This window comes from Heterocephalus glaber, unplaced genomic scaffold (genome assembly GCF_053883595.1).
Source record: "Heterocephalus glaber isolate CG9 unplaced genomic scaffold, H.glaber_assembly_v1.0 deba00001666, whole genome shotgun sequence".
In the NCBI taxonomy this organism is placed as follows: domain Eukaryota; kingdom Metazoa; phylum Chordata; class Mammalia; order Rodentia; family Bathyergidae; genus Heterocephalus; species Heterocephalus glaber.
In genome coordinates this window covers 20,256,651-20,272,325 of record NW_028258406.1, presented here as the reverse complement: position 1 = coordinate 20,272,325, position 15,675 = coordinate 20,256,651, and the positions used below count along the sequence as shown (strand labels likewise).

Below are 15,675 nucleotides of genomic sequence, written 5' to 3'. Positions count from 1 at the left end.
GAATAGTGGCAAAAGAATGGAGTGAAAGAATAAATTTAACATATATCAAAATGAGGGAAAACTGAAACATCATGATGGTTTGGATAAAGTGGTATAAAAATAGATTTTCTATACTAAAAAAACAGTGGTGATATCACTGAAAGAAAAAGGGTAGTGAAAATAACCCATCGAAAGACATTGCAGCTCATTCTTGTAATACAACATTTAAACTTATATTCAGGCATTCAATTTGAAATGCATTGATTAAAGATTACTGGTCATACGGAACTTGAATTCTATGTAAAAGTCTAGCTGAAGAGGTATACTTGGCCGTTATTCACATAAAGCCCATAACAGTAGACAAGCTAACTGAAGCTCTTTATTAAGAACAATACATCTTTTTCTTTAAAAAATGTAAGCACATATTTATGTAAATAATTTTATTAGTTTAATATATTTTTCCAAAATTGAATTAAAACTCCTTTTTTTCCTTAGAGTGTCATCAAAAGCTTGTGCCTATAAAAAAATCTCTATACTTATATCAGTTATGAGGGTCAATGAGTCAAATGTGTTAATACTCATGAACTTTATCTTCTGTTTTAATAAAACAAAGATCTTTCCTAGTAGTAGACTGAGGGAATGAAATTGAGAACTTAAAGTCAAATAATTCAGTCAGTTAAAACTTTATAAAGTGGACATGGCTTTAATAATAATTAAAGTAATTGAATTGGGGGAAGTGTGCTGGTCTCCAGTTCCAAGAAACAGTATAGCACAAAGATCTGGCAGAAGAGCTGTAATAATAAACAGAAATTTGAAAACAGGAAGACTAGTTTTCCAAGAGTGCAACTGTGGCATTTTAAAAGAGATTTAACAAGAAATTCCAGAAGATGGCCAAAAATAGGTTTAGATAATTGCGATTCCTTATTTGAATACTTGTTTTTGATGGAGAAACACACTTTAGGGGAAGTGAAGGTTCTAAGGTCTGAAAATTTTTCTCAACATAAATCAAGTTTGCGTCAGAAGAAAACTAGTAGCCAAAAAACCAAGTAGGAATTCAGCATTGCTTAAATTGTAGGAGTTTAGAAAGTGACCAGAGCAACAAATTTTAAAAATGAATTGAAAGCGGATATCTTGGTTTACTGTTAGATAGAATTCCTATTTATAAAGCCAAAGTATCTTGCTCTGTTTATCCAGTTATTATTTGCCATGAAAAATAGCGTCCCATCATTACTCTACATCTTTGATTTTTAATGATTTGTAAAGAAACCAAAAATACTGCCAAATGTGGTGGTGCACACCTGTGTTCCCAGCACTTGGGAGCCTGAACCAGGAGGATCGCCACAAGTTTGAGGCCAGCGTGGGCTACATAGTGAGTTCAAGGCCAGCCTGAACTGCCTCAAAAAACAAAAAAGAAAGAAACCAAAAATGTTAATCCGTACTTCCAAAATAACCCTTAAAAACTTTAGTAATATGTCCTCTGGATCTATGAAGATGTTTGGGTATTTTGATCCTTTAACTACTTGATTAATACAAGTTTGGTGAACCTACAACCTCAAGTTGGATTAACCAGAACTGGAAATCATTTCCACTTTTTTTGTCCGAGTTACATCTGACTTGCATGCCCGGTGTGCTAACTTCTATATTTTCATGACTCTTAAATTATGGAGGTAAGTGAAGTTTTAATATCAATTATAGCCATGAGACACTCATTCTGAACTTGTATTCTCTCTCAATGTTTTTAATTACTAAGCATTTTTGTAGTGCTATGTTTTTATTAACAAATTATGTATATTCCAGTATGGCTGAGCTGTCTTACTGTGCTTAAATGTATAATTTTGTGTAACTTCCAGTGAGTTAGGGTTCCTGTATACATCTATATTTTCATCTCATTTTGGTATGAAATTATCCAAGTAAATTTGTAATAGAAAACACCATGAGATTTTCTTCTGTAGTCTGTTACTTGAGTCAGCTCGTCCAGACGATTATATAAATATTTTTACTCATCTTTGAATCTACCATAATTCTTGTTTTTCCAAGTATCTGTTCACCAAGACTATAGCTTTCCAAACATTTCAGGTCAGTCCATGAACCATTAGGTACCAAGCACTGGGGGGGAAGGGCGGAGGGGGGACACGGACTATAAAGCACTACTTAATTTTCATCTTAAAAGAACTCATGGAACCTGAGACATTACAATCAAATTTCTTTGGAATCTTTTTGTTATTGCTGCTGTTGTTGTCATTGTTCTGGGAATTGAACCCAGAACCTTGCTCATGCTTTGCAAATACTCTGTTGCTGAGTTACATTACATAAACGGTAAATCATGTCTACTTGGGAACCTAATGACAATTATGTTCTTTACAGAAGTGTTGAGAAATTATGAAGAGTAACAAAGTACAAAGTTTGTATTTGATATGTTTTACACAGCCAATATGGTGAAAAGCTGTTTGTCTTAATGATTTCTGGATTTGAGTTATTGGTATGAAATCTGAAGGTGCAGGAGACTACCCACCTAAAGGCCCTGTACAGTTAGACAAGTCTTAGTACATTTTAGTTTTAGTAGCCAAGTCCCATTTATTTTGCTCCATGTTTAGTTCCTTTTTGATTCTGTGCTATGCCTAATGCTTATTTCCTATTTGTACCCATGTAAGGTTTTAGCTTTTTGTCCATTAAAACACTTTTGTGAGCCAGGCATGGTGGTTTATAATTCCAGCACTCAGGAAACAGACAGGATCACAAGTTAGAGGCCAGTCTGGACTACATAGTAAAACGCTATCTCAAAAACAAAATAAAACAACTGACCCAAAAGATTTTGTGTTCTATCTCACAGTTTAGATAAATACTGTGTATTAAACCATTTTAGATGACGAGTACTTTAAGAAATTTGAACATAATTTTTCATCTTTAATAGTCCCAATGGTAGGCCTAGTATTTCTTTTTTTTTTTTTTTTTTGGTACCGGGGATCGAACTCAGGACCTTGAGCTTGCGAGGCAGGTGGCGGAACCACTGAGCTAAAACCCCGGCCCTGTATTTCTTGAAATATAATTCTATAACAAAATTGGTGGGTAGTTGTGATTTTTTACTACTTAATACCCCAGAAATCCATTTATCTTTAATAATATATTTTCATCTCTTCTCTGTATTTGTTGAGTTTTTTGTTTTAAAACACCAAGTTTAATGCTATATTGCTCTCTCCTGTGGGTGATCTGGCCCCAGGAAGATAATATAATTTCCTAAATTTATTCTTCAGAATTTCCTTAGTAGCTTCTGAGTTGCTGAATTTGCCACTACAGCCAACTTCCTCTACACATAGTAACTTTAAAATGTTCTTAGCAAATCTTTATTACCCTAGCATAGTCTTTGGTGATGTATATCTCTAGTGATATGACTATTTCTATTATTTGATGCCACAACCTGTACAGCATAGGGTTGGAAGCTGGGGAGAGTGGTGGGAGATGAAGAAAAAACGACAAAGAGACCAAGATTATTGTTGAAGTTTGGGACCAAGTAGAACCATAGGTTGTCGGGAGCTAATGGTTGCCTGGAGCACCACATGCTCTTTTATTTATAGTGGAAGCCAAACAGCAAGAGAAGGTGGGGCAAATAGTGCTACGTGGCCTATGTGCCCTATGTGGAAAGTAGGGTGATTGTTTCGTGATGGGGGCATGCGCAGGAAGGGGGCAGGAGAAGATGCAGTGTAACTGTTTCCTGGGACTGTGCATTCAGGGTCTACAATATGGAGGGGTCTCTAATCTATGGAGGAGAAAGGGAGCAGGGAAGAGATGAAGTACCATCTTCAGGCTCAGCCCACGGCAATTTTAGAGAATCAGTACAAAGGCAAAGCAAAGCAGAAGTTTATTAGATGTAAATGGTATGCAAGGAAAGTTAGAAATAGATTGATTCCCTAAACCAGTGGTGGCCAACCTATGGTATGCATGCTGTTTGATATCACTGAAAGCTCTAAAAGGTTTGCCATCCCTGTTTTAAACCATATATCTCACACTGGTTTCCCCCAAACATTATATACTACTTCAAGCTCCTGATTTCAGGTGTATTTTAAACACAGCCTGAATTTGTTCCAACTTTACCACTATAATTGTGACTTACATATTCAAGAGTGAAATTTATTTTATTTTTTATTTTATTTTATTTAATTTATTTATTTATTTATATATTTATTTATTTGGTACCGGGGATTGAACTTGGGTCCTTGCGCTTGCGCAGCAGGCAGTGAAACCACTGAGCTAAATCCCTGGCCCTCAAGAGTGAAATTTTGCACTAGATCTCCTTTTCAGAAAATCTTTCTATGAAGAACTTCCAATCCCTTATAAATTACTAAATTTCAAAAATGCCAAACTAAGCTGAATGTGGTGGTGTATGCCTATAATCCCAGCACTTTGGAGGCTGAGGCAGGAAGATTGCCTCCAGTTTGAGACCAGCTTGGGATTGCTACATAGTGAGTTCAAGACCAGCCTAAACTACATAGCAAGACGCCAGACCCTGTCTCAATTAAACAAAGGTGGCGGGTGGGGCCGGGGATTTAGCTCAATGGTTCCACCGCCTGCTGCGCAAGCGCAAGGACCCAGTTCAATCCCTGGTACCAAAAAAAAAAAAAAAACCCAGAATAAGAACAAAAGTGGAGGAGGGCAGGGGATGGGATGGATCCTAAGTTAAAATCTTTCTTGCCTTAGCCTTGTTGGTGATGTAAAGAAGCTGAAACAAACATAACAGAAATGGGAGACTAGAGGAGGCCCCAATATTGTTGTTAGGACTGACAAACCTTACTATGCCACTGTGATGATTTGTACATATGATTTATTAGAACAAGGTTTTCAGTGTAGTTGGCCAACACAAGCTTGTCATTATTTTCTTATAACTTAAAACAGACAAATTAATTCAGTTAAGAAGTTAAGAGTTAATTGGTAGGACCAAGGACATGCCTCAGTGGTAGAGTGCTTGCCTAGCATGCAGGAGATCCTGGGCTTGATCCCTAGCATCAAAAAAAAAAAAAAGACAAAAAACAAAAAAGTTAACTGGTATCCATATGAAAATCTCAGTCTCAGTCTCTCTCTCTCCCTCCCTCCCTCCCTCCCTCCCTCTCAGCAAAGCACTATACAGAATTAAACAGTGCCAATTTACTCAAATAGTTAAATCACACACATGGCAAAATTTTATCAGAATAGAAATATTGTGCTCTAGCAAATAATGTCAGCAAGGGAACTACACCAAACACAGGATCCCCAAAACTAAAACAAGTTGGCTTTTCTGCAGAAAGAAAGGGTTAAGCTGCCAAAAACAAAACAAAACAAAACAAAAAACGTATAGCATTTCAATTTTAAATCTTTTTTTGCCAACCTAGAACCCAGAAATCTGTAAGTAACCACTAGAAATTTCAGCCTAATTACTAAGTGGAAATGTTATGTGGTAGAGTAAAATCTGGGTCACTAGGAGAGACAATAGGTCATACTATGCCATAATAGCCTCCCCACTTCCCCAGTACCTCTTCACACGCTCTCTCAGGTATGGCTTTTTTAACAATAAGTATACATCCATATCATTTCATGAAAAGTAAATCTTACCAGAGCCTCACTCATTCAGCTCCCCCTCCACAGTTAACTTCTGTCATTGCTGAATTCTATGCATTTCTTTTTAAATGTTCATATATTTTTCCATAAATAGACACTATATACATTTTTTCCACTTGATACAATTTTTTTACTTGAGAGGTTTTTTACCCCACTTGTAAAGTCTGCCTCATTCTTTTTATGGACTGCATAATACTTCATAATATGAATCATAAGTTACCCATTTCATATTGAACTTTGATGTACTTTCTTACTTGAATATAAGTTACTCCGGAATAGGATTTTTGTCTTAATCTTTTTTTTGGTACCGGGGATCAAACTCGGGTCCTTCCACTTGCAAGGCAGGTGGCAGAATCACTGAGCTAAATCCCCAGCCCCTGTCTTAATCTTTTTAAAATCCTGAAAATTTACTATAATATTCAATATCAAAAATATTTTTGAATAAATTATATACTTTTAAGTGGTGTTAAGTGCTTCCATTCAACTTTTTACTCTTTGCAAAGCGTTTAGTGCTCTTTGACTTAGTGATTCTTTTTCTAGGTATTTATCCTAGTATTTAAAATGACACATATAACACCTGGAAGAGAAACTAAATCAAAGTATATGTGTATTTTAATGTTCGTAGAGGCTATTCTAAAGCTTTTCACCAAATTTAGGTATTAACTAGTAAAAAAAAAGTATTACTGCTCTCACCAAGTGTTTGGCACAGTACTTTACACATAGTAATATTAAAACCCTTTGAAGGTTACATTCAAGAATAATTTGTTTTTATGATGGTATATAATTCTATACAGAAGGGTGGCTGGGGGTATAGGTCAGTAGTAGAGTATGTGTTTGGCATGTGTGAGGCCCTGGGTTCAATCCCCAGCAACACAAAAACAAACAAAGTTGATTAATATGCCTAAGAAAGGAAGAAAACAAGGTCTCACAAAAGAGATGCAGTTGAAAGTGGTTGTCCATTTTCATCACCATTCTCATCACTAAGAGTTACTGAGTGCCTGTTATGTGCCAGTCAATATGAACACTTGACTCCTTTAATCCCCACATATCCTGAGATATCTTTATTATCCCAAATTAGTTGATAAGATTCTAAATGACATCTAAATTACATAACTAATAAATGAGCAGAAATTAGAAATAAGCACTGTGACTTTAGAGCCCATCTTTGAAAGGTCTGTTAAGTGTTCATAAAGGGAAAGAGGCACTGAATGTTGAAGGAACATATGCCAAAGCACCAAGTATACAGTGCTTTTTAGAGAGCAGCAGGGAGTTCGATGTGGCTTAAGTACTATTGGGCTTCCTTGCCCAGAGATGGCATGGTAGGAGATGAGGACAAAAAGTTGAGTACAGATTTGACTAACATTTATGCTCCAAATACAGGATTTTCAAACAAGAAAACGGCAGTTTCCCTTTAAGAGAAATGACTTCATTTCTTTTTCTCAGGTTGCTCTGGCAAGATGATAGTCTGGGTTTCCTGTTTTATTCATGGGGAGGACTTCAGGGCTTTTTATCCTTGTAAAGCTGTAGCATTCACTTTTGTCTTCAGAGGATATTGTTCTAATACTGACAAGATGAAAACCTTCTTTTAACAAACCGTCAATCAGTAAGCCAAGGACATTTGTTGTTGGCCAATTTTTGGTTATCAGGTTTTATAGCAACATACCTGGGGACAGACGCAAAAAGTTTAATTATAAAGCATCCCTTTAATAACACAACTACACATAAATTTACCTCTAACCTTCAACAAAGACACTTTTCAAGCTGATTTTTTTGAAACTTCATATAGAAATCCAAATCAGTAATTTGGGATACTGAAAAGAGCGACCTTGATGCAATTTCCAAAGTCATTTCAATTCCACATTTAGGAATGTAATCAACATTGATAAATTTTAATTGAAAAATTATGTTTCAGAGCAAGTAATTTGATCAAACTAAGTTGTCCTAATTTTTTATATATTGTAATTTAATTATTTTCAATTCACTGCTTTTAATCTATTTAATTGATCAAATTAATTGATTTTATCAATTTAATGAATACTTTGTACATTTTACAATAGTCTCCACAGATCTAATTTTACCAACTGCATTGACATTATGGTTTTTGTGTGTGTAACTTATTCCTGCCAAACCCACGTCTCAGGTAAAATTTTGCAAATATAAAATGTCAAAAAGATTTTAATTGTGTTTTTACTCAACACTGTTGAAGAGTAAAACTTGGGGCTAAAAAGCCTCTGGAGTGGAAATGCAACAAATAAAACAAAAAAATTTCATTCTCCTGGCAACTCCACAAAATTAATGCATATAATTTAAGAATTCCTGAGCTTTTCAGACTGGCTGTATGTTGGCTTGAAGGTCAATATAACACAACTGCATAGATGTGTAGCTATATTATTCCTTCCTTATCTGCCATCAAGGAAGTTATCTTTATCCTTCTACTGTTTATGAAATGTGAAGAAAATGCTAGATTAGTTCAAGGCAGAAACCTAAACTGTCTGTAGTCTATGAGGCAAAAAGATGCTTGGGAACATTCCCTTTTTAATGATCATGCCTACAATGGCATGGTAATTGTACCACACATTTAACAATCCCTTATTGGTAAAGAAGACAATTCAATAATAAAATCTAAGAATTATCAAACTACAAAGCACATTGCCAAAAAAGTTTATTGTTTGGTATAATACATTTTTTTTGTTTTGTTTGTTTGTTTGTTGGTACCGGGGATCGAACTCTGGTTCTTGCACTTGCGCAACAGGCATCGAAACCACTGAGCTAAATCCCTAGCCCGGTATAATACATTTTTAACATTAATCATTTTTATCCCAAGGCCCAGACCTTGATTACATAGCCTAGAAACATTTGTCAGAGAGTGTTTCAGATTATCACAAAAGAATATACAAATAGTAAGTAGTAGATGTACCAAAGTAGAATGTACTGAAAAGTAAGTACATTGATTCCCTGTGAAGCCAAACTGAACAAGAAGATTCCAAGGCACCAAAAAAGAATGGACTTTAAAAAAAACATGGACTAAAACAAATGCAAATGATGGAGATTGAACCTGGGTCCTGGTACATCCTAGGCAGGCACTCCACCACTGAAGTATATTTAAAAAATTGTAAACGTGGGCTGAGGATTTAGCTCAGTGGCATTGCGCCTGCCTCGAAAGTGCAAGATCCTGAGTTCAATCCCGTGTGTATGTGTGTGTGTGTGAAACACTTAAAAATTTTAAAGGCAACTACATTTTTCCTTTTGATCCAATTTAGAAAGAGAGAGGCCAGATAGAATAAAGGCTACCAAAGAGACTCTAGAAGCATATAACTATAACTTGTGCTTGATAACATGCTATCACATAAATGGCCATCTGAAAGATGCTGACCCAATATTTCTAAGTACTATGAACTTAAATGATAATAAATGAGCAACTTCCTAGGTTAACAAGACCATAGAGTGGTAAATCAAACTGGTGGGGGATAGTGCATTAGCTAGATGATGACACATTACATTAGGACCCCTTTGGGCTTACTCTATCTACCACGTTCCACTTTCCAAAAACATCTGAATAGATTCAGATCAGGAAGTGAGCAAAACTTTAAATGACTGCTAATTAGGCTGTTATATACTCAACAGTGGGCCTTTTAAGGCCAAAATTTTCACCCAATCACCACAGATTCCCATAATATCACTTTATTAAGATTATCTATACTTTGAAACTAGCAAATATTAAAAAAATTATAGATTCAGGATGAAAAAAATCTGATCTTAAAACAACTAAAAAGAATACCATATAGTGCTGCAAAAATAAAAATAGCTTCTGGTTTTAGAATTATATGTTGGGGAAGTTTAAATATAATGCCTTTCTCACATAAAGATTTTTTTTTTTAATTGCTGATTCTATAACATAAGCACTTAATAGGAAACCATTTAGCATTGTGTACACACAAGAATAGTTCAATTTCAGTTTCTAATGTTTTTCAAAATTACTATTAGGGCAAGAGATGTAGTTCAGTGGTAGACTGCTTTCTTAGCAGGCATAAAACCCTGGGTTTGTTTCCCAGCAAAACATACACACCACAATTACTGTCTCCAAATGAAGTTTTTAAAGTGCATTTAGCTCTAAGACTTTTTTTTTAACCTAGAATTTTTCTCCTTAAAATCAATGACACTATTTTCCCTTGGGTTCCTAACTTTTTGAAAGAGGATCTCAAAAGATGTCATAATCACTTTATCTTTTATTTCTTTTAAGACACTCTCACTGTCAAGGTAGCCCAGGCTGACCTTGAACCTTCTGAAGTGTTGAGATTACTGGTGTGCACCACAATTCCTGGTTCTTTATCAAATAATTGGTCATTTTTCCTTTACATATCCCACTCTAAAGCTGTGCACACATAGTTAAAATAGTCTGAGAAAAAGATCAGGTCTTAAAATTTTCTTCACAATCAGCCTATTAATTTGGCTCTCATTTCCCAAAATGACATTTCGACTTTAAAAGGTTACTTTAATAAGTATAAAAATTTATGAGCTTGGGCCAGGGATTTAGCCCAGTGGTTTCGCCGCCTGCTGCACAAGCACAAAGACCTGAGTTCGATTCCTGTTACCAAAAAAAAAAAATATATATATATATATATATATGTATGTATGGTCATACTGCCCACATTCACCATTTGGTAAACAAGATCAAGGGGTATGTTGTGGGAAAGGCAGACACAGGCATCCTTTCTGAAGACTTAACTGCTCATTTAGCAAGTATACTAACATATGTTTACCATTACAGAAAAAGTGTTTTATTTTAAATGAGTATCAAACATATGTAGGCTTTTCTTTTCCTCCTAAAAATTAAAACTACCTTTCACAATTGGCAAAATAATAGAACAGCCTTAAGACATTTTTCATGGGAGTGGGGAGAGGTGAAAATCAGCCTTAGGATTCAGCCAAGAACAACAGAGGAAGAAAGTGCATAATTGACTCAAGAACAGCTATCTTTAACATACTGACAGCTTATCCCAACTTTTTGAGTTAAGAGCCAAGAATGTAACAGGACACCAAATTTGCCTAGTAATATATCTCCCTTTAAGGATGTTTAAAAATATTTTTCTCCCTCAAGAAAAATCAGTGTTCATATTATAAGTACTGGGAGAATATAATGTATAAGGAAATTAGGAGAAACAGCCATTCCTATAAATAAGCCAGTAATCTCTGAAAAAATTTCTAAGCCCAATCATTACCAACAGAATAAAATCTATAAAATTACTAAAACCTGAACAACCACTGTCCCAGTTTTCTCTAGGTAAGCTTGGTTTATTCCTATTATCCCACATAATTCTTATTGTCCCCTTTTATTCTGAAAAGTGTCCAAGTTTAGGAAATATTTAGTCATTCTAACTCAACTTCACAGGTTACCATAAAACATTAATGTGAATAAACATTTTTTTCCAAAAAGTTTTAGGCATGAGGAACTTTCAGTTATGAGGCAAAACAGCAGCAACTGGAATAGCAGAAACATACTTCAAAGTACAAAATACCTGATTCCATCTGGTTCTCAGCAGTGCTGTCAGAGCCACAACAGAAAACCAGGTCATGGTAAGGTCTTTACGGAGGCAGTGGGAGTAAGGTCATCTGAGGAGGGAAAGAGTTACTACTCCAGGTAGGTACTGCAGGTTGCTCTGTAAACACTATAATCCTAGTTAGCATGTCAACTGTTTTGCTGCAAGAGTCAAACACTGCAAAGAGCTCCAGTGTTTTGGCTTAGGAAATGCACCTCCAAGACAGCAGGTCTCAGCCCCAGCAGGTGCTGGTTTAAAAGTTCAACCAAAGAATGGAGTTCATAGAAAAAGAGCCTCCCTCTGAAGCCTACAATAATCTGAGAAGTGGTGGGTAATAAAAGTTAGTGAGTTCTCAAAAATCTAAGATGAAACTAAATAAAACACTATCTCTGTCCACAAAAATCTGGCCACCAACCATCTTGAATTCTTGATCTGCCATCTAACATTTGTGCCAACCAAGGCAGGAAACTGCTTTATGGTAGAAAGCCTTGTTGCATCATCTTCCCTTCCACATTCAAAGTGAACAGTTCCTGATAACTTACTCTTCCCTAGCTTCAAACTACAGGCTAGAAACCAAGTACTATAAATGTTACTGGTTATATATGCTTAAGAAATGGAGGGGAGGGAGGGGAGAGTAACAAAGCTTTCCCAAAACCTGCCTGCTGTGTAACCACTGTAGGACAAATAGTGTATCCATAGCTGTTTGCAGATTTGAGTTGCTTGGGAACTTGCAGAATACAAAACCAAAAATCAACATATGAAACTGAATAGTTTAGGGCCAGCAAGGATTTAGCTCAGAGCTTCCGCTGCCTGCCTTGTAAGTGCCAGGTCCAAAAAAACAAACTTCAAGAAACTGAGTAGTTTAACTAGGAAACTGCCAGTATATCTTAAGATTGATGTCAGCTAGATCCCTTTACTATATTCTTGGGATAGGGGTGTGCCCTCGTATAAATCTTATATTGAAAAAAAAATTACTGGGAGAAAAGCATTTTCCCTCCCCAGACTTATTTACTATGAACCCTCACAGCAGAGCTAAGATTTACAGAGAAACACTGTCTGAATTTCTTATGGTTCCCTTAACAATTTATTGGCTAAATCAAAAATGTGTTAGGAATGAGGCAGCTATTATCTCACCTAGCAGCCTACTTTTGACTCTTCTCTCACCGCTAGAAGGAAATTACCCTTAGTCTTGGAATTTATTTGCCACCTCCCACCCCTTGCTTACCTCAACTAAAGGACTAGGGTAAAGACATTGTATTCTCTGCAATTCTACTCCACTTAATGGGCTTTCAAAGGAAGGTCTTTTGCATGACACAAATAAAGCAGTTCCTAAGATTGCTTCTTCATTTTTCATCTGAATTCTAAGCAAATTTAGAAAATTAAGCATTTTTATTCTGTGGGCATCTTTATCTCATGTGAGCAGATAGGACAGCAAATAAGTGTTCACTGGTTACTTTGTACTTTATAATAGCTGATAGATTGTTTCATCAAATTAACTCTTACTACACCTGAAATTCTGGAGACAAGTGGACTGGTTTGGTTGTTACTGTTGCTGATTCTTTAGAATAGAACCACAACACTTAGCTGCCAGTATAAAGGTGGCTTTCCCATTTTCCTGCTACTGACAGGTGCTGGACCTCTTATTTTTAAAGAAACTTACACTTTCACATAGCCACGGAACACTTGTGCAGTTTATCACCTTTGGTGAAAAATTTACAAAACAAAGGAGAAAAGAGTAAGTTTAAATCTCTACCCTCCTTAAAAAAAATGTAAACTTACCAGAAAAAATGTCAGTTGTTTACATAGAATTTAAATTTTGGTGAGAAAGGAGTCAACCCTCTAGAAAACCTTAGAAATCTAATCCATTCATATTGTTTTTAAATAGAATGTTCACTTCCCAAAAAAGTTGCTTTACAAGACTAGTCTTCACTGCATGCCTGAACAATCACTACTAGGTGTCCTACCTAGATCAGATATTCTCTCATCTCCCTCTTTTTGTTTTGTATGTCTTATGATAGTTACCATGTTGGTCCTGAACTCCTGAGCTCTAGAGATCCTCCACTTGCCAGTGGCTGGGGCTATAGGCATCCTCACAGCCATTTTCTTCACCTCTAATTTTTATCACAGAATAAACAGCTAATATGGCAAGGGGTATTTATTTTAAAAGCACTCTTTAGAAGGGAAAAGGGCTTCAGGTCTAAAATACTATATTTTTATGCTACCTAATTAGATCAGTGTGTATAGGACATTATTTTTTAAAGGAATACTTTTGGAGAAAAATACCTGTCTGGAATCTTGCCCAAATTCTGAATTACTACTCTGTTCTTTAACAATTTCTATCAAAAAGCAGAGAACTACATAGTTGAGATTTTTATAATAGTTTATATTTGCACACAAATTCTGCCACATTATTCAGCACCACCAGAGTAAAATTCTTGACGCTTTCACTGAAAATGAAAAACCCATCTATCATTTGTTCCCAGTAAAAAACTGATTGTTCTACAAAATCAGCTGTTTTAGTCAGATAAGAACTGAAGTTTGAAAGATAGTCTTTCCATGTTGACAATTCATCAAACAAAGACCATTCTAGGAATATGGCAGAGCCAAAGAATATGAGGCCAAGCAGAAGGACTACAAGTAACAGACAGAAGCTCCAGGGAATCTTGCTAATCAATGTGCCAGTGTCTTGAGGCAAAGAAAGTTTGTCCACATCTACTAGTTTTATATCCTCCCACTGACTGGTATCGAAGTTTTTCATAAAAGGGCTTGTGGGCAAATTAGAGGGGGGTAAGGGAGTTTCCTTGATTACTTTGATTTTCTCCCTGAACTCCTGCATCTGTTGTAGAAATATGATGGGTTCTGACACGTCTTTGAAAGCCTCAGCAATGTTATAGGCCATTCGTTGCTCTTGCAAGATTGTGTTGAGTTTGTTGATCTCTGGGTCATATGCTTGCATAACTGTAAGTTTCATGGTCTCAAAGTCAGACAGGATTTCATTTTTTTTTTGATCTAATGTGTGTTGTAATTTCTCAAAAAACTCCTTCACTTTATCAGAATCTTTAGTCAGTAGCTGTAGGGATTTCCTCTTGCTAGTTTCCAAGGTATCTAAACGAGAAAGAGCATCTCCCCGACGCCAGGTCTCAAAACTCTGGAAGAGGGACTCAAAGGCATCCCTTTCCTGAACATAGGCATCTTCAATAGAACAGAAGACATGCTTGGTGTGGTCACCTCGAGTTGCACAGATCCCACAAATCAGCTGCATATCAGTTAAGCAAAAAATGTTGAGAGGCTGCCCTAAGTGTCCTTTGCACACTGGCATTTTGGGGGAGATCTTGATTTTGTTGTATTTTTCCACAATACCCTTCAGGGAGTAATTAACTTGCAGGCTGTTAACTCCTGTAGCTGAAGTTTCTTTACGGCATGTAGGGCACTTGAATGGAGATGGTCTCCACAAAGAATTCCGCACATTCCCTTCTAGAAGACCTTCTAGGCATTTTTTGCAGAAGTTGTGTGAGCAAGGCAAAACTCGAGGATCATCAAATAGACTGCAGCAAATTGGACACGTGAGGTCTTCTTCAAGCAGCTCCATCACATCCTACCACAGAGAAAGAAAACATGTTATTTTATTCCAGGGATCCCCTCCAGTAGGACTGTATAATAATTAGAAGCTATCTTCACATTAAGATGATCTGAAATAACCAGCCAAACAAAGGAAGTGAGAAATGTGGGAAGGGAATGCACACCGCAGCAGGTTTAATGAGCAGGATGAGAACAAGCTCCACATTAGTAAGGGGCTGTTGTGTGGACTTCCCCTAGCAGTCTTTGGCTAAGACAGGGTTAAGAGTAGGACAAATGCAAGTTGAACCAGCAGGACCCAACTGATTGTTTTAAAACAGAGAGCTGACTACTAGCTGTCAGAAACAAAGCTACTCAGTGTTTATAACAAAATGAGCTCTTTACTTTGGGCCCACAAATGTAAAATGGTATGCTATTTAAAAGAGGCACAGAAATATAAAGCTAAGCATGTACTCTCATATAAACTTATCAGGATTTGGCATATTTTTCTATCTCAAAGACTAGATCACAGGTATTAAAAAGCATGAGAATTGCAATTCACTCTTGCCTAGAAAATTACATGAATTTTTAAGTGGTTGTTGTTTGAACTACCAGAACAGCAATCAAAGCCATTTTGTATTGTAATCATTCTGCAGCATCAGTTCTCAAAATGTAATGGGCAGAAACCTGGTTCTCTCCTTTTAGGGAATCCACGAGGTCACAATCATTTTCATAATTTTGCACCTTGCTCACATTTGCATCAACAGTGTATAAAAGCATTTGTGGGTAGATACTATTAGAAGCTTAAGAGGAATCAAGCAGCAGCAAAATACCAGCACATTCTTCACCACCACACTAAGTGGGGTGAGGAGTGCCAGTTTCATTTGAAAATGTCTTTGATGAAGCAGCAAAAACTATTCATTTTGTTAAATCCTGATGCTTGGGTATGTATCTTTTTAATATTTTATGTAACAAGTACATACAAAAGCACTTCTGCCTACCAGCAGATGGTGTCTGG

At 36.3% G+C, this 15,675-nt stretch overlaps 2 protein-coding genes across 13 annotated transcripts in view; both read right to left on the bottom strand.

Moving 5' to 3' along the window:
* Positions 1 to 4,195: 4,195 nt before the first annotated feature.
* On the bottom strand, positions 4,196 to 13,202 carry Kcnrg (potassium channel regulator). Its single transcript, XM_004844297.4, is given in 12 exon segments — positions 4,196 to 7,031; positions 7,033 to 7,188; positions 7,190 to 7,228; positions 11,075 to 11,287; positions 11,289 to 11,389; positions 11,391 to 11,428; positions 11,431 to 11,457; positions 11,460 to 11,536; positions 11,538 to 11,558; positions 11,560 to 11,599; positions 11,602 to 11,650; positions 13,125 to 13,202. Coding segments are annotated over 12 exon segments (879 nt in total). The 3' UTR covers positions 4,196 to 6,991.
* Positions 13,203 to 13,464: 262 nt separating this feature from the next.
* The window catches only part of Trim13 (tripartite motif containing 13), an 82,723-nt gene continuing 80,512 nt past the window's right edge, over positions 13,465 to 15,675 (bottom strand). For all 12 annotated transcript variants that reach the window (XM_087197360.1, XM_087197362.1, XM_087197356.1 and 9 more), the window contains one exon: positions 13,465 to 14,697. In XM_087197360.1, coding sequence (XP_087053486.1) covers positions 13,474 to 14,691 — 1,218 coding nt within the window. In that variant the 5' untranslated portion in view covers positions 14,692 to 14,697 and the 3' untranslated portion in view covers positions 13,465 to 13,473. The remainder of the gene's footprint in view (positions 14,698 to 15,675) is intronic.